The following is a 27,303-nucleotide window of genomic DNA, read 5'->3' on the forward strand; positions in this document are numbered from 1 at the left end:
CTTTCAGTATGGTATGGTTTATGCTGAGCTCGAGAAAAAAACATTTCTTGGGTGTTCGGTTTCTTTGGGATGTCTCTGTAGCTTTGCAAGGGGAAGTTGTGGATGAAATTTCTGAGAGGAGAATCTGCACGTTTGAAAATTGATCCTTGTTTCTTCTGCCCACTTGGAGCACGCCTGTATAAAGGAAGCATTTTTCAAAGAGTGGAAGGCTAATTGTTGTTATTTCTTGAAGATATCAGTCTCCTTGTCTTCAAATAGGTTCAAGCTTCTTTTTAGCTTGAAATTGACAACATTCATTGTGAATATATATACATACTTTTTTGGATGATCTTCATTATAGATTTTGAAAGTTGATTGATAACCATTCAAATGAGTTTCTAGTAATTAACTATAATGCCATCATGTCAATATAAAAATTTCTGAACAAAAATCCATCAAATCTTAAGCTAGACTTTTTTGAAAAAAGTATCCCAGATGCTCTCCAGCTCTTTTCTTTTCTTCTCCAACACATACGCTTCTGCGAATTCGTGTTCATCCAACCACTTGATAGCAGATTTGAGCTCGCGTTCTATTTTTTTAGCGTCGGCAACTGGTAATGTGCTGTTCCAAAACGTAGCTCTTGTGTCATAAACATAATTTTTCAGAGATTTCATTGCCTCGAATTTCTTTTTCTGCTCCTCATCTTCTAACTTCAACCTCGCGGCTTCCTTCAACATTCTCTCAATCTCATCTTTGGACGTTATGTCTTTAACATTGCTGATTGTAATGTTGTTCGTGACACCGGTTGTTTTTTCTTTAGCAGACACGGTTAAAATACCATCAGTATCAATATCAAAGCACACCTTTATTTGAACGACGCCCCTTGGAGCAGGAGGAAAGCCAGATAGAACAAATGCACCCAGCAGGATGTTGTCGCTTGCTCTAGATCTTTCACCTTCGTACACTTTGACTGTTTCCCTAGTCAAGTCGTCATGCGAAGTGGTGAACCATTCTATCTTTTTAGTAGGAATAGTGGTATTCCTGGGGATTATTACAAACATTTCATCCTCTCCAACACAAACACCAAGAGAGAGAGGGGTGACATTGCACAACACCAGGTCTTGGATCTCGTGATTGCCTTGACCAGTCAAAATCGCCGCCTGAACCGCTGCACCATAGGCTACAGCCTCATCAGGGTGTATGCTTTTGCACAACACCTTGCCGTTGAAGAAATCTTGAAGCAATTGTTGCACCTTTGGAATTCTAGTCGATCCACCAACAAGGACCACGTCGTGGATGCTTTTCTTGCCCATCTTTGCATCCTTCAAACACTTCTCCACATGGCCAATGCATTCATCAAACAAGTCCATGTTGAGCTCCTCGAATTTGGCGCGTGTTATGGTAGATTCAAAATCAATCCCGCCATACAAACACTCGACTCCAATAGTTGTATGCGCCATGAAGGACAAGTTTCTTTTTGCCCTTTCACAAGCTGTCCTCAACCTTCTCAACGCTCGCGGATTGTCTCTTATGTCCTTCTTGTGCCGTCTGTTGAAGTCTTGAACAAAATAGTTAACCATCCTATTGTCGAAATCCTCTCCTCCAAGGTGAGTGTCACCTGCAGTCGACTTAACCTCAAAGGTACTCTTCCCCATTGTAAGAACAGAAACATCAAGAGTGCCACCGCCAAGGTCGAAAATAAGCACATTCTTTACCATTGAGCTGCTAGACTTTTTGTTAAGACCATAAGCAATAGCCGCAGCAGTCGGTTCGACAAGGATATGCAAGACATTGAGCCCCGAAATGATTCCGGCATCCTTGGTCACCCGTCGTTGGGAATCATTGAAGTAGGCCGGTACTGTAATAACAGCATTTTTCACTCCACATCCAAGAAAAGCTTCTGCAATCTCCTTCATCTTTGTCAATATCATCGACGAAATTTCTTCAGCAGTAAATTGCTTCTCTGCACCTTTATAGGTAACCAGAATCATTGGCTTATCATTCGCGCCACAGGTAACCTTGAATGGCCAAAGCAACGCATCATTCCGCACTACTGAGTCGCTGAATCTCCTACCGATCAATCTTTTGGCATCTACAAAGTGAGACATATTCATAGAAGCATATGACAACAGTTTTTGTTCAACAAGACAAGGTCATGATCATGTATAAATGTCTCACCGAAAACAGTGTTAGTCGGGTTCCTGGCGACGACGTTCTTGGCAGCATCACCGATGAGACATTCGGTTTCATTGAAAGCTACGTAAGAAGGCGTGATCCGGTTGCCTTGATCGTTCGGTATGATCTCAACACGATCCCTTTGCCACACGGCCACGCAAGAATAAGTCGTGCCCAAGTCGATTCCGATCGCCGGCCCTTCGTTTTTTCCAGCCATTGTCTAACAATACTGGGAGTGGCAAGTGTCACAAATTGTAAAGAAGATGAAGTCAACGTCTATGGTTTTGTTTAGCGAAGGGCCGGAAAATTTCAGTACAATATTTTCTGTGAGTTGTTTGAAAACATGAGATGACTGTCAGAGATTGAGTTAATGAAATTAATTGATGATGTAAGGAAGAATCGACGACTTTGTACAGAAGAAAGCGCCTTCATTGACTTGCAATGTCGTCTCCAAAAATAATAACATTTTAGTAAATTTGTGCGTTCTGTTATTTATTTATTTTTAAAAAATCTAAGAACATGTAATTTTTTAAATAATAATAATGTTGGTCATGTATGTTTATCACTTTGCGATTTCGATCTCTATGTTTTTATATTTCAGTTTTAGTTTCGCATGTTTTGATTTTTTTTTTTTTTGTAATTTCAGTCACTTTTATTCGAAAATGCTTACGTAATACTATACACGTCATCTCCACACCAGCACTGCATTGACCATCAGCGCTACATAGGAAAATAACTAAAATTACTAAAAACATAAAGATAACAGATTAAAACTGAAATGTGAAAATATAAAAGACCGAAATTATAAAGTCACAAACATACAGAAAACAAACAATTTTATCTTCTAATAATAATAATAATAAGAAGTTTTTGACAAGCTAATTGGGACAATATGCGAGGGTGAACTATGATTTGATTTTATCATCGAAAGATTTTCACATTAGGTATGTGTTAGCATGTACAATTGATCGTCTTGTTTTGTCCCATCGGTTTCACCAATCTTATCTCATGATGATTGCCACATTAGATGTCCTTCCTTTGGCCAATCCGTCGTTGTTTCCTTTTGATTTTCGTTTTTCACCATCATCAGAATAATGGTATCTTATTTTTTTACCTATAAATAAAGCATGTGCGTTGCACGTGAAAAATGTATGTTGGATTAATTAAAAATCGAAACAAAATTAACACAAAACTCATATGAGGCGATCTCGTGAGTCAATTTTGTGAGGCAAAATTCTTATTTTAGACGCCCATGAAAAATTATTAATTTTATGCCAAAAATATAATAGGCAAGGTTGATTCGCCTAAAAAATTTTCACATCAAACATCACTTCATTCGAGATCATGTTATGAAGAACGACATTCAGCTTGAATATATTTCAAATGATTAACAAGTGTCATACATCTTCACTAAGTCACTAGCTGACGCTAAGTTTTCATACTTATTGGTTTAGCAGATTTAAATTGATTACGCAGTGACTCAGTAGGAATGAAAATTAGAACTGATAAGACAATTGTCAACCTAATTTTGAAAATCCAGCTAGTACAGCTTGTTTTTTAACTCAAACTGGTACAACTTGGTTTTGAACTCAAGCTGATACAATTTAATTTTGAAATCAAGCCGGTACATTTCAACATTTCATAACTTAGTTTGATCTTATCCATTTTTTACGAATCATAAGCTTGTAAGTAGAGATGTAAAATATGGTATAACAATCAAACTCTAGGTTCGGACAACTGCTGATCCTGGAGTTTTATTGGATACAGTCATACTTCAAAGACTTATAGAAAGTTTCAACCACAAACTAGAAAAATTCTTGTAAGTAGAGTCGTAAAATTTATGGAAGATAAACAATGAGACCGGGAGGAGTCTAAAAAACACTGTCATTAAAATCATCTTATAAGCTTGCAAAGTCCATTTCATCTATCAATAAGCTTGGTATCACACAAAATTGTCTTAAAAACCATCAGAATGAGAGATCAACATAAACAGCAAAACGAAATCTTCATATGCCTGCCAAATAGCTCATAAAGTTATTAGTTTTCCAAGACATGAGTATGGAGTTCAACCCATGTGTTATTTTTCAAAATTGTTTTTAGAAACCTTTTTGGTTACCATGATTCCAAACCATCAAAATCAGAAAGATGATCAATTCAATTTCGTCTAGAAAAAAGTAAAACAAAGATAATTTAGTTACTCAAATTCCAACTCCAATTCAATAGACTAAATTTTGAGCAAATCCAGATGCATAGATCATGATGCCTTGAAGATACTTGAATCTAAAACAAACTAAATTCTTTTAGTTTGCAGTATAACGGCATCACTACGAAGCCTTCAATCCCCACTTCTTCCCTTCACAATTATGAACAATGGCACACGTACGTGCACCACGTCGTTTAAATTTCACAAGTCCTACTATAACCACAACATGATGTCCAAGCTGGTCTCTGTCCACATCATTAATCTCTTTCTTGCTTGGCCCCCCTGTAATATTCCTAAAATCAAGTAAATGTCAAAATCATATTGTGACGTCTCGTATTTCTCACTCATGCATATGAAAATATGAGATGAACACAATGCAGAATGATTTTTTCTTTGTAAAATGTGCATTGTGCGTAGGTATAAAGTAAAATACATAAAGTCAAGTTCAACCAAGTGACTCAAAAATCTCATGACCCAAAACTAGTATAAATTCTCTTTGAACAAAAAGAATGCTAACGTATATGGAAACACCAAAACTTCCTCATTCATGCAAAAGTTGAAATTATAAAATATACGGTCTCAAAATAACATATTTAAAACATGATTTGATTTTAAAAATAACATGCTAAAACATGATTTCAATTAAGCATGCATAAAGTTGATAAAATTCATAAAAAATTTTGTGAATATGCTTGGCTTAAGGATTCTCAGACAACGTGTCATGAAATTACTTCTCGCCTCCTCGATTACTCAGCCCCATGATCAACTTTTAAATCATGAACTTCTTCATTTTTATCTGCACCATCCAACTATAGTAAGTCTGACTCATCACGCATACATATGTATTAAAGTATACATAATAAAATCTTAAAACATGCTTTGGTTGTATCTAACAACATAATCATACATAGTAAAATAAATCAACTGCTTCATTTTGGGGTGATGAAATATACGTAAATGTGGAAACCGTTAGGGCCTTTGGATTTCATGATCACGACCGTTGTACAACAATCATATAATTTGGTACAACTCATACGACCTTGTGCTAATATGCGTACCGTCTCGGCCTTGTTTCGCTTAAACTTTCATACCAGCCTTGTGCCGATATGCATGAATTTCATTCTTTTGGAAATGCCCTCCCCCGAGCTCATCATGGGACACCAATCCCGTATTGCCACCACAAGTATTCCACACAAGACATCAAACTATTTTAATTTTTACATATATACATAACATCATTCATCCTCATCATAAACTTCTTGAATCATCTTAAAATTCATAAACTTTCTTATAAACTTTCTCATCAAGAACCTCGCATAACTTTCTCATAAGAGCTTTCATAAACATATCATGCCTTTAAAATCTTTCGTGCTTGAAAATCATGCATGTCATTTGAAAGAAAAGAGTACATTAACTTGTCATTCAAAAAACTTCATGCTTTTATAATGATCATAACTTTCGTGTGGAGAAGTATATATAGATGTAATACATGGCTAAATTGATCCACGTGAGTCGTTCTTTCCGCTCTAACTTCAAAACTTGAACATATTTCCATGAAAACATCTTATAAATAGTTCCAAAACCTTAAACGACCTTAAACTTAGATTTAAGACATCAAAAATAAATTTAAAAGAAGTTCCGGGGCATAAAAAATACACACATCAAAATTTTCGAATGCACACATCTTTTCTCATCAAATCTCAAAAATATTGCACAAACGTAAAATACGATTCACGTATCACAATTCTACATCATGTTCTTTAAAATCTCATAGAATCAATGCAATATACATTACATACATATCAACATGTAGAATTTTTATATCAAAATACATATATTCTTGAATGGTGTCTCAAAACATTAAAAGTTGCGTACATGTTATAACTTAATGGATTTTACAGGCGTTACACATACGTTCTTATTTAATAATAACCTAGTAACTTTAGAAAAATTGAAGATGTTTTTTTATTATAAAAAAATGATGCATACGAAATCATCCTAGCAATAATAAGGCATTATCGGAGATATTTGATTGCCTGCCTCAACTCCACGCTCTTATATACGAGTGGATGTAATACCTTTCCTATTCTTTTAACATAATACAAAAACAATCAAACTTTAATTCTATATATACACAAGACAATAACGTCTTACCTCAGCATCAAAATGTGCAAAGAGATTTCTCTCCAAGGGGTTAGTGCAAACTATCGAAGCTCTTAATCCATGCTCTTTTGTGTACCACAAAATATCATTGGTAGAAGCACCATTGTAACATTTGATATCCTGTCTCATATCATCTGCATTAGCAAGCGGCGGCGGTACCGAGTATAGGTTTCCAATGACATCAACCACAACAAAACAATAATCCTGATCAGCTCGCACACATTTCCACTAAAGTAACAGTCGCAACGTACGAACATACATAGAGAAACTTTTCGTCCTGCACAGGGGACAAAAAATCATTTAACATTCAAAATTGTGAAATTTATATTGAACGTTTCTTGCTTATTTCCTCTGCTAATCGATCATTAATAGACCTGTTAAAAAGGAATTAAAACAATCACAAAACAAATAACACGGTTCGTAGAATAGTTAAAAAAAGACAGCATACATGAATTTTGATAATTTTTTAGCCAGAGACATTTTTGGACGTACGCTTCAAATTAAATGTTTCTCCAAAATAACTGAACAAAGATAAAAAAAATAAAAATACATCCCAAATCACTATAAACAATGATTAAAGTGCTATAATTTAATTATTAAAATTTGAGTCTTCTAGTCAGGTTTAATGGTAATCACTGAGAATCAAGCAATGCAAAACAGTAAAGAAGAATACAATAACACCCCCCACCCGCGGCATGGGGAAAGAAAAAAACAAAAAAAAACCATGCGGTGGGGTGGGAGTGTGTGGGTTAGGAATATTTTTTAAAAATAAAATATTAATAAGTTGAAAGTTGCATATATGTTATAAATTTATGAATTTATGTATTATACGGCCGTTACACATACGTTATTATTTAATAATAACCTAGTAACTTTAGGAAAATTGAAGATACCTTTTTTTTTTTTATCAAAAAATGATGCATACAAAATCATCCTAGCAATAATAGGGCATGATTGGAGATATTTGATAATCTGCCTCAACTCTATGCCCTTATGTGAGTGGATGTAATATCTTTCCATCCAATATCATTCAATTGCCCCAAAGACAAAAGATTTTTTGTCAGGCCTTTTACATGATGTACCTCCTATATGGTACGAACAGTGTCATCAAATATTTTTATTTTGATGGTACCAACCCCACTGATTTCCAAGGCATGTTCATTTCCCATGAATACAGATCCTCGTGAGACTGATTCATACTAATCAAACCATTTTCTCCGTGAATTCACGTGCCACGTCGCTCCTGGATCCATAATCCATGCATCACAAAATTTGTGTCTGACTTTTGCAGGTGTTGCTGCTTCGCTGAATAAAATTTCACTACTACCTAAAGTACTAGCCACATTTTCTTGAGATCCCTTCTTGATGCTCTTCGTACATTCTCTCTTGAGGTGCCCTTTACCGCCACATTTAAAGCAGCAAATATTTTTTTCCTTACTTCTTGACTTTGATCTACCATATCTGTGGCTCCCACTGGAGTCACGCTTCGTCAATCTTTCTCTGGTCATCGATAAAGCCTCTGCTTGATTCAAAGTCGCAAAAACCTATCTTCCTTGTTCCTTTGACGACTCTCTTCTCCAAGAACAATAGTTAAAACATCCTCAAAATTTAAATTATCCAAAAGAAAATTGTTGGTAACATTGATGATGAGTTGATCATATGAATCTGATAAACTTTGAAGTAAAAGCTCCGCACGTTCTTTTTCCTCTATTTTATGCCCCATAAAAGTTGAACCGGGAAAATAAAGTATTTAATGTGTTGACGTGCTTGATGATTGATGATGATTCTGCCATCCGAATAGTATAAAGCTTTCTCTTTAGAAAAATTTTGTTGTGTAGTGACTTGACCTCGTACAATTTTTCCAGAGTATCCCAAATAACTTTTGCGTTCTTTATTTCCGAGATACTCGATAGTACTCCATCTGTTATAGCCAAGTGCAAATTGACAACATCATTATGATTTATCTCATTCCATTTTTTATCGTCCATGATTTCCGTCGGTCTATCTCCAATAGCTGCCAAGAAACGTTCTTTTGTTAAAGCTTGTACCTTCAATTTCCACAGCAAAAAATTTCTTCCGTTAAACCTTTCTATCTCGTACTTTGCCGTCATCTTGACTACAATAATATTGCCTCAACAAAATCTCGAAAAATCTTTTCTGATGTGGAAGATCAGTCAAAGATGCAACCACATAGCATACTCAGAATTTTAAAAATTTTTAAACCAAGTCTCTGATATCACTTGTTGGTCCCAGGTGCGGCATATCGAGATAGGAAAAATGAAAATGGAGAATAAAATAGACACAAAGATTTACGTGAAAAACACCTAAAATTTATTAGGGTAAAAACCACAAGCAAGATGAAAAGATTCTACTATAATATTTGGAGAATTACAACATCTCTTTGTGTTTCCAAAGAGACACTCACTCTCTTAATATAGGAAAAAACGTATCTCACAAATATTATAAAAAAAAATGGGGGAGATGAAGCTCAAGAATCAGAGAGAATTACTTGAGATTAAGGGATGATCTGAAGTGATCAGTGCGATCATGAGAATCAAATTCTCAATTTGCTTTGCTGCATGTTTTCGTTTCAATATTTGATTGCCTTCCATGACCAAAGCCACCTATACCTCCACCTACCTTTACTTTTCAAACTGACAGCCGGGGGACTGTCATATAAATCAAAAATAAAATAATAATTATTTATTATTATATTATAATTACACAAATCATTATTGATAAATACCTGGAGGCACGTCGATAAATTTCACTCCATCATCATTTAAAATTCTTTTCTGCTTCGATGAAAATAATTTTACGTTTCCACAAGAAAATATTAAAACTTTACTCAAGTAGTCCATTGCTTTTAATGCCTTCGCTATGTTGCAGCTAATGTTTCTTATGTTGCGGCTGATAACACAACTTACACAAATAACTTGGTGATATCGGGAGAAACAAACTTCTGACCAATGATTAGGTTTTGGGGTTTAATGACATCAATGTTATGATGGCAAGTAATCCAACTATATTATCAAAAATCTTCTGCAGCAACATGTGGCAATTGGGCCACCTTAGCAGCCGGAGGACTGTCATATAAATCAACAACAAAATAATAATGATTTATTACTATATTATAATTACACAAATCATTATTGATGAATACCTGGTGACACGTCGATAAATGTCACTCCGTCATCATTTAAAATTCTTTTCTGCTTAGATGAAAATAATTTTACGTTTACACAAGCAAATAATATATGCTTACTCAAGTAGTCCATTTCTTTTAATGCATTCGCTATGTTGCGGCTAATGTTGCTCATATTGTGGCGGATAACACAATTTACACAAATAACTTGGTGATATCGGATGACACAGACTTCTGGCCCATAATTAGAGTTTTGGGGATTAAAGGCATCAATGTTATGATGACAAGTAATCCAGCAATATTCTAAAAAATCTTCTGCAGCAACATGTTGGAATTGGACCACCTTAGCAGCCGGAGGAGTGCCATATAAATCAACAACAAAATAATTATAATTTATTATTATATTATAATTACACAAATCATTATTGATGAATACCCGGAGACACGTCAATAAATGTCACTCCGTCATAATTTAAAATTATTTTCCGCTTAAATGAAAATTATTTTACGTTTCCACAAACAAATATCAGAACTTTACTCTTGTAGTCCACTGCTTTTAATGAATTTGCTATGTTGCAACTAATGTTTCTCATGTTGTGGCGGATAACACAAGTTACACAAATAACTTGGTGATATCGGATAACACAGACTTCTGACTCATGATTAGGGTTTCGAGGATTAAAGACATCAATTTTATGATGTCAAGTAATCCAGCTATATTTTCAAAAATCTTCTGGAGCAACATGTTTGAATTGGGCAACCTTAGCAGCCGAAGGACTTCCATATAAATTAACAACAAAATAATAATTTTTTTATTATTATATTATAATTACACAAATTATTATTGATGAATACCCGGAGGCACGTCAATAAATGTCACTTCGTCATCATTAAAAATTCTTTTTTGCTTCGATTAAAATAAATTTAGGTTTTCAAAAGCAAATATTAGAACTTACTCAAGTAGTCCATTTTTTTTAATGCATTCGATATGTTGCAACAATGTTTCAACTTACACAGACTTTTGTCCCATGATTAGGGTTTTGGGGTTTAAAGACATCAATTTTATGATGGCAAGTAATCCAACAATGTTCTAAAAAATCTTCTGCAGCAACATGTTGGAATTGGGTCACCTTAGCAGCCGGAAGACTTCCATATAAATCAACAACAAAATAATAATTATTTATTATTATATTATAATTACACGAATCATTATTGATGAATACCTGTCACTCCGTTATCATTTAAAATTCTTTTTCGCTTTGATGAAAATAATTTTACGTTTTCACAAGAAAATATTAGAACTTTACTTAAGTAGTGCATTGTTTTTAATGCATTCGCTGTGTTGCAGCTAATATGTCTCATTTGCGGCGGATAAAACAACTTACACAAATAATTTAGTGATATCGGAGGACACAGACTTCTGTCCATGATTAGGGTTTTGGGGATTAAAGACATCAATGTTATGATGACAAGTATTCCAGCTATATTCTCAAAAATCTTCTACAACAACATGTTGGAATTGTGTCACCTTAGCAGCCGGAGGACTGTCATATAAATCAACACCAAAATAATTATTATTTATTATTATATTATAATTAGACAAATCATTATTGATGAATACCTGGAGGCACATCGATAAATGTCACTCCGTCATCATTTAAAATTCTTTTCCGCTTAGATGAAAATAATTTTACGTTTCCACAAGCAAATATTAGAACTTTACTGAAGTAGTCCATTGTTTTTAATGCATTCGCTATGTTTCAGCTAATGTTGTTCATGTTGTGACGGATAACAAAAGTTACAGAAATAAATTGGTGATATCGGAGGACACAAACTTCTAAACCATGATTAGGGTTTCGGGGATTAAAAACATCAAAGTTATGATGGCAAGTAATCCAACTATATTTTCAAAAATCTTCTGCAGCAACATGTTGTAATTGGACCACCTTAGCTGTCGGAGGACGGCCATATAAATCAACAAAAAATTAATTATTATTTATTATTATAATATAATTACACAAATTATTATTGATGAATATCTGGAGGCACGTCGATAAATGTCACTCCGTCATCATTTAAAATTTTTTTCTGCTTCGATGAAAATAATTTTATGTTTCCTCAAGAAAATATTAGAACTTTACTCAAGTAGTCCATTGCTTTTAATGCATTCGCTATGTTGAAGCTAATGTTTCTCATGTTGCGGCAGATAACACAACTTACACAAATAACTTGGTGATATCGTGGTACACAAACTTTTGGCCCAGGATTAGGGTTTTGGGGTTTAAAGGCATCAATTTTATGATGGCAAGTAATCCACCAATATTCTAAAAAATCTTCTTAAGCAACATGTTGGAATTGGGCCACGTTAGCAGCCGGAGGACTGCCATATAAATTAACAACAAAATAATTAAATTTATTATTATATTATAAATACACTAATCATTATTGATGAATATTTGTCACTCTGTTATCATTTACAATTCTTTTTGCTTCGATGAAAATAATTTTACGTTTCCACAAGAAAATATTAGAACTTTACTCAAGTAGTCCATTGTTTTTAATGCATTCGCTATGTTGCAGCTAATATTTATAACGTTTCGGCGGATAAAACAACTTACACAAATAACTTAGTGATATCGGGGGACACAGACTTCTGTCCATGATTAGGGTTTTGAGGATTAAAGACATTAATATTATGATGGCAAGTAATTCACCTATATTTTCAAAAATCTTCTACAGCAACACGTTGGAATTGGGCCACCTTAACAGCCGAAAGACTGTCATATAAATCAACAATAAAATAATAATTATTTATTATTATATTATAATTAGACAAATCATTATTGATGAATACCTGGAGGCACGTCGATAAATGTAACTCCGTCATCATTTAAAATTCTTTTCCGCTTAGATGAAAATAATTTTACGTTTCCACAAGCAAATATAAGAACTTTATTCAAGTAGTCCATTGATTTTAATGCATTCGCTATGTTGCAGCTAATGTTGTTCATTTTGTGACGGATAACACAAGTTACACAAATAACTTGGTGATATCGAAGGACACAGACTTCTGAACCATGATTAAGGTTTCAGGGATTAAAGGCATCAGAGTTATGATGGCAAGTAAAAATCCTATATTTTCAAAAATCTTCTGCAACAACATTTTGGAATTGGGTCACCTTAAGAGTCGGAGAACTGCTATATAAATAAACAAAAAAAATATTATTATTATTATTATATTGTAATTAAACAAATTATTATTGATGAATATCTGGAGGCACGTCGATAAATGTGACTCCGTTATCATTTCAATTTTTTTTCTGCTTCGATGAAAATAATTTTACGTTTCCACGAGCAAATATTAGAATTTTACTCAAGTAGTCTATTGCTTTTTATGCATTCGCTATGTTGCAGCTAATGTTTCTCATGTTGCGATGGATAACACAACTTACACAATAACTTAATGATATCATGGTACACAGAGTTCTGGCCCATGATTAGGGTTTTGGGGTTTAAAGACATCAATTTTATGATGGCAAGTAATCCACCAATATTCTCAAAAATATTCTGAATCAACATGTTGGAATTGGGCCACCTTAGCAGCCGGAGGACTGACATATAAATCAACAACAAAATAATTAATATTTATTATTATATTATAATTACACTAATCATTATTGATGAATATCTGTCACTCAGTTATCATTTAAAATTCTTTTCGTTTCGATGAAAATAATTTTACGTTTCCACAAGAAAATATTTGAACTTTACTCAAGTATTCAATTGTTTTAAAAGCATTGGCTATGTTGCAGCTAATATTTCTCATGTTGCGGCGGATAAAACAACTTACACAAATAACTTAGTGATATCAGGGGACACATAATTCTGTCCATGATTAGGGTTTTAGGGATTAAAGACATCAATGTTATGATGGCAAGTAATCCAGCTATATTCTCAAAAATATTCTACAGCAACATGTTGGAATTGGGCCACCGTAACAGCCGGAGGACTGTCATATAAATCAACAACAAAATAAATATTATTTATTATAATATTATAATTAGACAAATCATTATTGATGAATACTTGGGGCACGTCGATAAATATCACTCCGTCATCATTTAAAATTATTTTCCGCTTAGATGAAAATAATTTTACGTTTCCACAAGCAAATATTAGAACTTTACTCAAGTAGTTCATTGTTTTTAATGCATTCACTATGTTGCAGCTAATGTTGTTCATGTTGTGTCGGATAACACAAGTTACACAAATAACTTGGTGATGTCGGAGATCACAAACTTTTGAACCATGATTAGGGTTTTGAGGATTAAAGGCATCAAAGTTATGATGTCAAGTAATCCAACTATATTTTCAGAAATCTTTTATAGCAACATGTTGGAATTGGGTCACCTTAGCAGTCGGAGGACTGCTATATAAATCAACAAAAAATAATTATTATTTATTATTATATTATAATTACACAAATTATTATTGATAAATATCTGGATGCACGTCGATAAATGTCACTCCGTTATTATTTAAAAAAATTTTCTTCTTCGATGAAAATAATTTTACGTTTCCACAAGAAAAATATTAGAACTTTACTCAAGTAATCCATTGCTTTTAATGCATTCGCTATGTTGCAGCTAATGTATCTCAAGTTGCGGCGGATAACACAAATAAATTGGTGATATCGGATGACAAAGACTTCTGGCCATGATTGGATTTTGGGGTTTAAAGACATCAATGTTATAATTGCAAGTAATCCAGCTATATTCTCAAAAATCTTGTACAACATGTTGGAACTGGGCCACCTTAACAGCCGGAGGACTGTCATATAAATCAACAACAAAATAAATATTATTTATTATAATATTATAATTACACAAATCATTATTGATGAATACCTGGAGGCACGTCGATAAATGTTACTCCGTCATCATTTAAAAATTTTTCCGCTTCGATAAAAACAATTTTACGTTTCCAAAAGCAAATATAAGATCTTTACTCAAATAGTCCATTGCTTTTAATGCATTCGCTGTGTTGCAGCTAATGTTGATCATGTTTGACGGATAACACAAGTTACACAAATAACTTGATGACATCGGGGGACACAGACTTCTGGCCCTTGATTAGGGTTTTGGGGATTAAAGACATCAAAGTTATGATGACAAGTAATCCAACTATATTTTCAAAAATCTTCTGCAGCAACATGTTGGAATTGGGTGACCTTAACAGCTAGAGGACTGCCATATAAATTAAAACAAAATAATAATTATTTATTATTATATTATAATTACACAAATCATTATTGATGAATACCCAAAGATACGTCGATAAATATCACTCCATCATCATTTAAAATTCTTTTCTGCTTCGATGAAAATAATTTTACGTTTCCGCAAGAAAATATTAGAACTGTTGGAATTGGGACACTTTAACAGCCTGATGACTACCATATAAATCAACAACAAAATAATTAATATTTATTATTATATTATAATTACACTAATCATTATTGATGAATACCTGATAACGGAGATGAATACCTGTCACTCCGTTATCATTTAAAATTATTTTTGTTTCGATGAAAATAATTTTACATTTCCACAAAAAAATATTAGAACTTTACTCAAGTAGTCCATTGTTTTTAATTAATTAGATATGTTGCAGCTAATATTTCTCATGTTGCGGCGGATAAAAAAACTTACACAAATAACTTAGTGATATCGGGTACACATACTTCTGACCATGATTAGGGTTTTGGGGATTAAAGACATCAATGTTATGATGACAAGTAATCTAGTTATATTCTCAAAAATTTTCGAAAGCAACATGTTGGAATTGGGTAACCTTAACAGCCGGAGGACTGTCATATAAATAAAATAAATAAATATTATTTATTATAATATTATAATTAGACAAATCATTACTGATTAATACCTGGAGGCACGTCGATAAATGTCATTCCGTCATCATTCAAAATTCTTTTCCACTTAGATGAAAATAATTTTACATTTTCACAAGAAAATATTATTACTTTGCTCGAGTAGTCCATTGCTTTTAATGCATTCGCTATGTTGCAGCTAATGTTGTTCATGTTGTGACATATAACACAAGTTACACAAAATAATTAGTGATATCGAAGGACACAGACTTCTGAACCATGATCAGGGTTTCGGGGATTAAAGACATCAAAGTTATGATGGCAAGTAATCCAACTATATTTTCAAAAATCTTCTGCAGCAACATGTTGGAATTGGGTCACCTTAGCAGTCGGAGGACTGCCATATAAATTTTTAAAAAATTAATTATTATTTATTATTATATTATAATTATACAAATTATTATTGATGAATATCTGGAGGCACGTCGATATATGTCACTCTGTCATCATTTAAAAATTTTTTCTGCTTCGATGAAAATAATTTTTCGTTTCCACAAGCAAATATTAAAACTTTATTCAAGTAGTCCATTGTTTTTAATGCATTCTCTATGTTGCAGCTAATGTTGTTCATGTTGTGACGGATAACACAAGTTACACAAATAACTTAGTGATATCGGAGGACACAGACTTCTGAACCATGATTAGGGTTTCGGGGATTAAAGACATCAAAATTATGATGACAAGTAATCCAACTATATTTTCAAAAATCATCTGCAGCAACATGTTGGAATTGGGCCACCTTAGCAGTTGGATGACTGCCATATAAATCAACAAAAAATTAATTATTATTTATTAATATATTATAATTACACAAATTATTATTGATAAATATCTGGAGGCACATCGATAAATGTCACTCCGTCATCATTTAAAATTTTTTTTCTGCTTCGATAAAAATAATTTTACGTTTTCACAAGCAAATATTAGAACTTTACTCAAGTAGTTCATTGTTTTTAATGCATTCTCTATATTGCAGCTAATGTATCTCATGTTGCGGCGAATAACACAAATAACTTGGTGATATCGAGGGACACAGACTTCTGGCCCATGATTTGGATTTTGGGGTTTAAAGACATCTTTGATATGATTGCAAGTAATCGAGCTATATTCTCAAAAATCTTCTACAACAACATGTTGGAATTGGGCCACCTTAACAGCCGGAGGACTGTCATATAAATAAACAACAAAATAAATATTATTTATTATAATATTATAATTATACAAATAATTATTGATGAATACCTGGAGGCACGTCGATAAATGTCACTCCGTCATCATTTAAAATTCTTTTCCGCTTTGATAAAAATAATTTTACGTTTCCACATGCAAAATATTATAGCTTTACTCAAATAGTCCATTGCTTTTAATAAATTCGCTATGTTGGAGCTAATGTTGATCATGTTGGACGGATAACACAAGTTACAACAATAACTTGATGATATCGGGGGACACATACTTCTGGCCCATGATTAGGGTTTTGGGGATTAAAGACATCAATGTTATGATGGCAAGTAATCCAACTATATTTTCAAAAATCTTCTGCAGCAACATGTTGGAATTGGGACACCTTAGCAGCTCGAGGACTGCCATATAAATTAAAAATAATAATAATAATTCATTATTATATTATAATTACACAAATTATTATTGATGAATACCCAGAGACACGTCGATAAATGTCACTCCGTCATCATTTAAAATCTTTTTCCGCTTCGATGAAAATAATTTTTCGTTTCCACAAGAAAATATTAGAACTTTACTCAATTAGTCCATTGTTTTTAATGCATTCTCTATGTTGCAGCTAATATTTCTAATGTTGCGGCGGATAAAACAAATTACACAAATAACTTAGTGATATCGGGGGACACAGACTTCTGTCCATGATTAGGGTTTTGTGGATTAAAAACATTAAAGTTATGATGGCAAGTAATCCACCTATATTTTCAAAAATTTTTTATAGCAACATGTTGGAATTGGGTCACCTTAACAGTCGAAGGACTGTCATATAAACCAACAACAAAATAATTATTATTTATTATTATATTATAATTAGACAAATCATTATTGATGAATATCTGGAGGCACGTCGATAAATGTAACTCCGTCATCATTTAAAATTCTTTTCTGCTTAAATGAAAATAATTTTACTTTTCCACAAGCAAATATTAGAACTTTATTCAAGTAGTCCATTGTTTTTAATGCATTCTCTATGTTGCAGCTAATGTTGTTGTTGTGACGGATAACACAAGTTACACAAATAACATAGTGATATCGGAGGACACAGACTTCTGAACCATGATTAGGGTTTCGGGGATTAAAGACATCAAAATTATGATGACAAGTAATCCAACTATATTTTCAAAAATCATCTGCAGCAACATGTTGGAATTGGGTCACCTTAGCAGTTGGATGACTACCATATAAATCAACAAAAAATTAATTATTATTTATTAATATATTATAATTACACAAATTATTATTGATAAATATCTGGAGGCACATCGATAAATGTCACTCCGTCATCATTTAAAATTTTTTTTCTGCTTCGATAAAAATAATTTTACGTTTTCACAAGCAAATATTAGAACTTTACTCAAGTAGTTCATTGTTTTTAATGCATTCTCTATATTGCAGCTAATGTATCTCATGTTGCGGCGAATAACACAAATAACTTGGTGATATCGAGGGACACAAACTTCTGGCCCATGATTTGGATTTTGGGGTTTAAAGACATCTTTGATATGATTGCAAGTAATCGATCTATATTCTCAAAAATCTTCTACAACAACATGTTGGAATTGGGCCACCTTAACAGCCGGAGGACTGTCATATAAATAAACAACAAAATAAATATTATTTATTATAATATTATAATTATACAAATAATTATTGATGAATACCTGGAGGCACGTCGATAAATGTCACTCCGTCATCATTTAAAATTCTTTTCCGCTTTGATAAAAATAATTTTATGTTTCCACAAGCAAAATATTATAGCTTTACTCAAATAGTCCATTGCTTTTAATAAATTCGCTATGTTGGAGCTAATGTTGATCATGTTGGACGGATAACACAAGTTACAACAATAACTTGATGATATCGGGGGACACATACTTCTGGCCCATGATTAGGGTTTTGGGGATTAAAGACATAAATGTTATGATGGCAAGTAATCCAACTATATTTTCAAAAATCTTCTGCAGCAACATGTTGGAATTGGGACACCTTAGCAGCTCGAGGACTGCCATATAAATTAAAAATAATAATAATTATTCATTATTATATTATAATTACACAAATTATTATTGATGAATACCCAGAGACACGTCGATAAATGTCACTCCGTCATCATTTAAAATCTTTTTCCGCTTCGATGAAAATAATTTTTCGTTTCCACAAGAAAATATTAGAACTTTACTCAATTAGTCCATTGTTTTTAATGCATTCTCTATGTTGCAGCTAATATTTCTAATGTTGCGGCGGATAAAACAAATTACACAAATAACTTAGTGATATCGGGGGACACAGACTTCTGTCCATGATTAGGGTTTTGTGGATTAAAAACATTAAAGTTATGATGGCAAGTAATCCACCTATATTTTCAAAAATTTTCTATAGCAACATGTTGGAATTGGGTCACCTTAACAGTCGAAGGACTTTCATATAAACCAACAACAAAATAATTATTATTCATTATTATATTATAATTAGACAAATCATTATTGATGAATATCTGGAGGCACGTCGATAAATGTAACTCCGTCATCATTTAAAATTCTTTTCTGCTTAAATGAAAATAATTTTACGTTTCCACAAGCAAATATTAGAACTTTATTCAAGTAGTCCATTGTTTTTAATGCATTCTCTATGTTGCAGCTAATGTTGTTCATGTTGTGACGGATAACACAAGTTACACAAATAACATAGTGATATCGGAGGACACAGACTTCTGAACCATGATTAGGGTTTCGGGGATTAAAGACATCAAAATTATGATGACAAGTAATCCAACTATATTTTCAAAAATCATCTGCAGCAACATGTTGGAATTGGGTCACCTTAGCAGTTGGATGACCACCATATAAATCAACAAAAAATTAATTATTATTTATTAATATATTATAATTACACAAATTATTATTGATAAATATCTGGAGGCACATCGATAAATGTCACTCCGTCATCATTTAAAATTTTTTTTTCTGCTTCGATAAAAATAATTTTACGTTTTCACAAGCAAATATTAGAACTTTACTCAAGTAGTTCATTGTTTTTAATGCATTCTCTATATTGCAGCTAATGTATCTCATGTTGCGGCGAATAACACAAATAACTTGGTGATATCGAGGGACACAGACTTCTGGCCCATGATTTGGATTTTGGGGTTTAAAGACATCTTTGATATGATTGCAAGTAATCGAGCTATATTCTCAAAAATCTTCTACAACAACATGTTGGAATTGGGCCACCTTAACAGCCGGAGGACTGTCATATAAATAAACAACAAAATAAATATTATTTATTATAATATTATAATTATACAAATAATTATTGATGAATACCTGGAGGCACGTCGATAAATGTCACTCCGTCATCATTTAAAATTCTTTTCCGCTTTGATAAAAATAATTTTATGTTTCCACAAGCAAAATATTATAGCTTTACTCAAATAGTCCATTGCTTTTAATAAATTCGCTATGTTGGAGCTAATGTTGATCATGTTGGACGGATAACACAAGTTACAACAATAACTTGATGATATCGGGGGACACATACTTCTGGCCCATGATTAGGGTTTTGGGGATTAAAGACATCAATGTTATGATGGCAAGTAATCCAACTATATTTTAGAAAATCTTCTGCAGCAACATGTTTGAATTGGGACACCTTAGCAGCTCGAGGACTTCCATATAAATTAAAAATAATAATAATTATTCATTATTATATTATAATTACACAAATTATTATTGATGAATACCCAGAGACACGTCGATAAATGTCACTCCGTCATCATTTAAAATCTTTTTCCGCTTCGATGAAAATAATTTTTCGTTTCCACAAGAAAATATTAGAACTTTACCCAATTAGTCCATTGTTTTTAATGCATTCTCTATGTTGCAGCTAATATTTCTAATGTTGCGGCGGATAAAACAAATTACACAAATAACTTAGTGATATCGGGGGACACAAACTTCTGTCCATGATTAGGGTTTTGTGGATTAAAAACATTAAAGTTATGATGGCAAGTAATCCACCTATATTTTCAAAAATTTTCTATAGCAACATGTTGGAATTGGGTCACCTTAACAGTCGAAGGACTGTCATATAAACCAACAACAAAATAATTATTATTTATTATTATATTATAATTAGACAAATCATTATTGATGAATATGTGGAAGCACGTCGATAAATGTAACTCCGTCATCATTTAAAATTCTTTTCTGCTTAAATGAAAATAATTTTACGTTTCCACAAGCAAATATTAGAACTTTATTCAAGTAGTCCATTGTTTTTAATGCATTCTTTATGTTGCAGCTAATGTTGTTCATGTTGTGACGGATAACACAAGTTACACAAATAACATAGTGATATCGGAGGACACAGACTTCTGAACCATGATTAGGGTTTCGGGGATTAAAGACATCAAAATTATGATGACAAGTAATCCAACTATATTTTCAAAAATCATCTGCAGCAACATGTTGGAATTGGGTCACCTTAGCAGTTGGATGACTACCATATAAATCAACAAAAAATTAATTATTATTTATTAATATATTATAATTACACAAATTATTATTGATAAATATCTGGAGGCACATCGATAAATGTCACTCCGTCATCATTTAAAATTTTTTTTCTGCATCGATAAAAATAATTTTACGTTTTCACAAGCAAATATTAGAACTTTACTCAAGTAGTTCATTGTTTTTAATGCATTCTCTATATTGCAGCTAATGTATCTCATGTTGCGGCGAATAACACAAATAACTTGGTGATATCGAGGGACACAGACTTCTGGCCCATGATTTGGATTTTGGGGTTTAAAGACATCTTTGATATGATTGCAAGTAATCGAGCTATATTCTCAAAAATCTTCTACAACAACATGTTGGAATTGGGCCACCTTAACAGCCGGAGGACTGTCATATAAATAAACAACAAAATAAATATTATTTATTATAATATTATAATTATACAAATAATTATTGATGAATACCTGGAGGCACGTCGATAAATGTCACTCCGTCATCATTTAAAATTCTTTTCCGCTTTGATAAAAATAATTTTACGTTTCCACATGCAAAATATTATAGCTTTACTCAAATAGTCCATTGCTTTTAATAAATTCGCTATGTTGGAGCTAATGTTGATCATGTTGGACGGATAACACAAGTTACAACAATAACTTGATGATATCGGGGGACACATACTTCTGGCCCATGATTAGGGTTTTGGGGATTAAAGACATCAATGTTATGATGGCAAGTAATCCAACTATATTTTCAAAAATCTTCTGCAGCAACATGTTGGAATTGGGACACCTTAGCAGCTCGAGGACTGCCATATAAATTAAAAATAATAATAATAATTCATTATTATATTATAATTACACAAATTATTATTGATGAATACCCAGAGACACGTCGATAAATGTCACTCCGTCATCATTTAAAATCTTTTTCCGCTTCGATGAAAATAATTTTTCGTTTCCACAAGAAAATATTAGAACTTTACCCAATTAGTCCATTGTTTTTAATGCATTCTCTATGTTGCAGCTAATATTTCTAATGTTGCGGCGGATAAAACAAATTACACAAATAACTTAGTGATATCGGGGGACACAGACTTCTGTCCATGATTAGGGTTTTGTGGATTAAAAACATTAAAGTTACGATGGCAAGTAATCCACCTATATTTTCAAAAATTTTCTATAGTAACATGTTGGAATTGGGTCACCTTAACAGTCGAAGGACTGTCATATAAACCAACAACAAAATAATTATTATTTATTATTATATTATAATTAGACAAATCATTATTGATGAATATGTGGAGGCACGTCGATAAATGTAACTCCGTCATCATTTAAAATTCTTTTCTGCTTAAATGAAAATAATTTTACGTTTCCACAAGCAAATATTAGAACTTTATTCAAGTAGTCCATTGTTTTTAATGCATTCTCTATGTTGCAGCTAATGTTGTTCATGTTGTGACGGATAACACAAGTTACACAAATAACATAGTGATATCGGAGGACACAGACTTCTGAACCATGATTAGGGTTTCGGGGATTAAAGACATCAAAATTATGATGACAAGTAATCCAACTATATTTTCAAAAATCATCTGCAGCAACATGTTGGAATTGGGTCACCTTAGCAGTTGGATGACTACCATATAAATCAACAAAAAATTAATTATTATTTATTAATATATTATTATTACACAAATTATTATTGATAAATATCTGGAGGCACATCGATAAATGTCACTCCGTCATCATTTAAAATTTTTTTTCTGCTTCGATAAAAATAATTTTACGTTTTCACAAGCAAATATTAGAACTTTACTCAAGTAGTTCATTGTTTTTAATGCATTCTCTATATTGCAGCTAATGTATCTCATGTTGCGGCGAATAACACAAATAACTTGGTGATATCGAGGGACACAGACTTCTGGCCCATGATTTGGATTTTGGGGTTTAAAGACATCTTTGATATGATTGCAAGTAATCGAGCTATATTCTCAAAAATCTTCTACAACAACATGTTGGAATTGGGCCACCTTAACAGCCGGAGGACTGTCATATAAATAAACAACAAAATAAATATTATTTATTATAATATTATAATTATACAAATAATTATTGATGAATACCTGGAGGCACGTCGATAAATGTCACTCCGTCATCATTTAAAATTCTTTTCCGCTTTGATAAAAATAATTTTACGTTTCCACATGCAAAATATTATAGCTTTACTCAAATAGTCCATTGCTTTTAATAAATTCGCTATGTTGGAGCTAATGTTGATCATGTTGGACGGATAACACAAGTTACAACAATAACTTGATGATATCGGGGGACACATACTTCTGGCCCATGATTAGGGTTTTGGGGATTAAAGACATCAATGTTATGATGGCAAGTAATCCAACTATATTTTCAAAAATCTTCTGCAGCAACATGTTGGAATTGGGACACCTTAGCAGCTCGAGGACTGCCATATAAATTAAAAATAATAATAATAATTCATTATTATATTATAATTACACAAATTATTATTGATGAATACCCAGAGACACGTCGATAAATGTCACTCCGTCATCATTTAAAATCTTTTTCCGCTTCGATGAAAATAATTTTTCGTTTCCACAAGAAAATATTAGAACTTTACCCAATTAGTCCATTGTTTTTAATGCATTCTCTATGTTGCAGCTAATATTTCTAATGTTGCGGCGGATAAAACAAATTACACAAATAACTTAGTGATATCGGGGGACACAGACTTCTGTCCATGATTAGGGTTTTGTGGATTAAAAACATTAAAGTTATGATGGCAAGTAATCCACCTATATTTTCAAAAATTTTCTATAGCAACATGTTGGAATTGGGTCACCTTAACAGTCGAAGGACTGTCATATAAACCAACAACAAAATAATTATTTATTATTATATTATAATTAGACAAATCATTATTGATGAATATGTGGAGGCACGTCGATAAATGTAACTCCGTCATCATTTAAAATTCTTTTCTGCTTAAATGAAAATAATTTTACGTTTCCACAAGCAAATATTAGAACTTTATTCAAGTAGTCCATTGTTTTTAATGCATTCTCTATGTTGCAGCTAATGTTGTTCATGTTGTGACGGATAACACAAGTTACACAAATAACATAGTGATATCGGAGGACACAGACTTCTGAACCATGATTAGGGTTTCGGGGATTAAAGACATCAAAATTATGATGACAAGTAATCCAACTATATTTTCAAAAATCATCTGCAGCAACATGTTGGAATTGGGTCACCTTAGCAGTTGGATGACTACCATATAAATCAACAAAAAATTAATTATTATTTATTAATATATTATAATTACACAAATTATTATTGATAAATATCTGGAGGCACATTGATAAATGTCACTCCGTCATCATTTAAAATTTTTTTTCTGCTTCGATAAAAATAATTTTACGTTTTCACAAGCAAATATTAGAACTTTACTCAAGTAGTTCATTGTTTTTAATGCATTCTCTATATTGCAGCTAATGTATCTCATGTTGCGGCGAATAACACAAATAACTTGGTGATATCGAGGGACACAGACTTCTGGCCCATGATTTGGATTTTGGGGTTTAAAGACATCTTTGATATGATTGCAAGTAATCGAGCTATATTCTCAAAAATCTTCTACAACAACATGTTGGAATTGGGCCACCTTAACAGCCGGAGGACTGTCATATAAATAAACAACAAAATAAATATTATTTATTATAATATTATAATTATACAAATAATTATTGATGAATACCTGGAGGCACGTCGATAAATGTCACTCCGTCATCATTTAAAATTCTTTTCCGCTTTGATAAAAATAATTTTACGTTTCCACATGCAAAATATTATAGCTTTACTCAAATAGTCCATTGCTTTTAATAAATTCGCTATGTTGGAGCTAATGTTGATCATGTTGGACGGATAACACAAGTTACAACAATAACTTGATGATATCGGGGGACACATACTTCTGGCCCATGATTAGGGTTTTGGGGATTAAAGACATCAATGTTATGATGGCAAGTAATCCAACTATATTTTCAAAAATCTTCTGCAGCAACATGTTGGAATTGGGACACCTTAGCAGCTCGAGGACTGCCATATAAATTAAAAATAATAATAATAATTCATTATTATATTATAATTACACAAATTATTATTGATGAATACCCAGAGACACGTCGATAAATGTCACTCCGTCATCATTTAAAATCTTTTTCCGCTTCGATGAAAATAATTTTTCGTTTCCACAAGAAAATATTAGAACTTTACTCAATTAGTCCATTGTTTTTAATGCATTCTCTATGTTGCAGCTAATATTTCTAATGTTGCGGCGGATAAAACAAATTACACAAATAACTTAGTGATATCGGGGGACACAGACTTCTGTCCATGATTAGGGTTTTGTGGATTAAAAACATTAAAGTTATGATGGCAAGTAATCCACCTATATTTTCAAAAATTTTCTATAGCAACATGTTGGAATTGGGTCACCTTAACAGTCGAAGGACTGTCATATAAACCAACAACAAAATAATTATTATTTATTATTATATTATAATTAGACAAATCATTATTGATGAATATCTGGAGGCACGTCGATAAATGTAACTCCGTCATCATTTAAAATTCTTTTCTGCTTAAATGAAAATAATTTTACGTTTCCACAAGCAAATATTAGAACTTTATTCAAGTAGTCCATTGTTTTTAATGCATTCTCTATGTTGCAGCTAATGTTGTTCATGTTGTGACGGATAACACAAGTTACACAAATAACATAGTGATATCGGAGGACACAGACTTCTGAACCATGATTAGGGTTTCGGGGATTAAAGACATCAAAATTATGATGACAAGTAATCCAACTATATTTTCAAAAATCATCTGCAGCAACATGTTGGAATTGGGTCACCTTAGCAGTTGGATGACTACCATATAAATCAACAAAAAATTAATTATTATTTATTAATATATTATAATTACACAAATTATTATTGATAAATATCTGGAGGCACATCGATAAATGTCACTCCGTCATCATTTAAAATTTTTTTTCTGCTTCGATAAAAATAATTTTACGTTTTCACAAGCAAATATTAGAACTTTACTCAAGTAGTTCATTGTTTTTAATGCATTCTCTATATTGCAGCTAATGTATCTCATGTTGCGGCGAATAACACAAATAACTTGGTGATATCGAGGGACACAGACTTCTGGCCCATGATTTGGATTTTGGGGTTTAAAGACATCTTTGATATGATTGCAAGTAATCGAGCTATATTCTCAAAAATCTTCTACAACAACATGTTGGAATTGGGCCACCTTAACAGCCGGAGGACTATCATATAAATAAACAACAAAATAAATATTATTTATTATAATATTATAATTATACAAATAATTATTGATGAATACCTGGAGGCACGTCGATAAATGTCACTCCGTCATCATTTAAAATTCTTTTCCGCTTTGATAAAAATAATTTTACGTTTCCACATGCAAAATATTATAGCTTTACTCAAATAGTCCATTGCTTTTAATAAATTCGCTATGTTGGAGCTAATGTTGATCATGTTGGACGGATAACACAAGTTACAACAATAACTTGATGATATCGGGGGACACATACTTCTGGCCCATGATTAGGGTTTTGGGGATTAAAGACATCAATGTTATGATGGCAAGTAATCCAACTATATTTTCAAAAATCTTCTGCAGCAACATGTTGGAATTGGGACACCTTAGCAGCTCGAGGACTGCCATATAAATTAAAAATAATAATAATAATTCATTATTATATTATAATTACACAAATTATTATTGATGAATACCCAGAGACACGTCGATAAATGTCACTCCGTCATCATTTAAAATCTTTTTCCGCTTCGATGAAAATAATTTTT

General features: G+C 32.5%; 1 protein-coding gene across 1 annotated transcript; it reads right to left on the reverse strand.

The window, feature by feature from the left end:
• Window positions 1-21: 21 nt before the first annotated feature.
• LOC140862544 (heat shock cognate 70 kDa protein-like) lies at window positions 22-2,518 on the reverse strand. Its single transcript, XM_073265572.1, has 2 exons — window positions 2,158-2,518; window positions 22-2,071 (listed from the first exon to the last, which is right to left on the reverse strand). Exons 1-2 carry the CDS (start codon window positions 2,369-2,371, stop codon window positions 447-449), a joined length of 1,839 nt encoding a protein of 612 aa, XP_073121673.1. The 5' UTR covers window positions 2,372-2,518; the 3' UTR covers window positions 22-446.
• Between the last annotated feature and the right edge of the window lie 24,785 nt (window positions 2,519-27,303).

This window comes from Henckelia pumila, chromosome 4 (genome assembly GCF_033568475.1).
Source record: "Henckelia pumila isolate YLH828 chromosome 4, ASM3356847v2, whole genome shotgun sequence".
In the NCBI taxonomy this organism is placed as follows: Eukaryota; Viridiplantae; Streptophyta; class Magnoliopsida; order Lamiales; family Gesneriaceae; genus Henckelia; species Henckelia pumila.

Bases quoted from the DNA above. Each gene is read 5' to 3' on its own strand.
- LOC140862544 (XM_073265572.1), bottom strand. From the start codon at position 2,371: ATGGCTGGAAAAAACGAAGGGCCGGCGATCGGAATCGACTTGGGCACG. The intron at 2,072-2,157 runs GTGAGACATTTA...CTCACTTTGTAG, and splicing joins CCCGACTAACACTGTTTTCG to ATGCCAAAAGATTGATCGGT.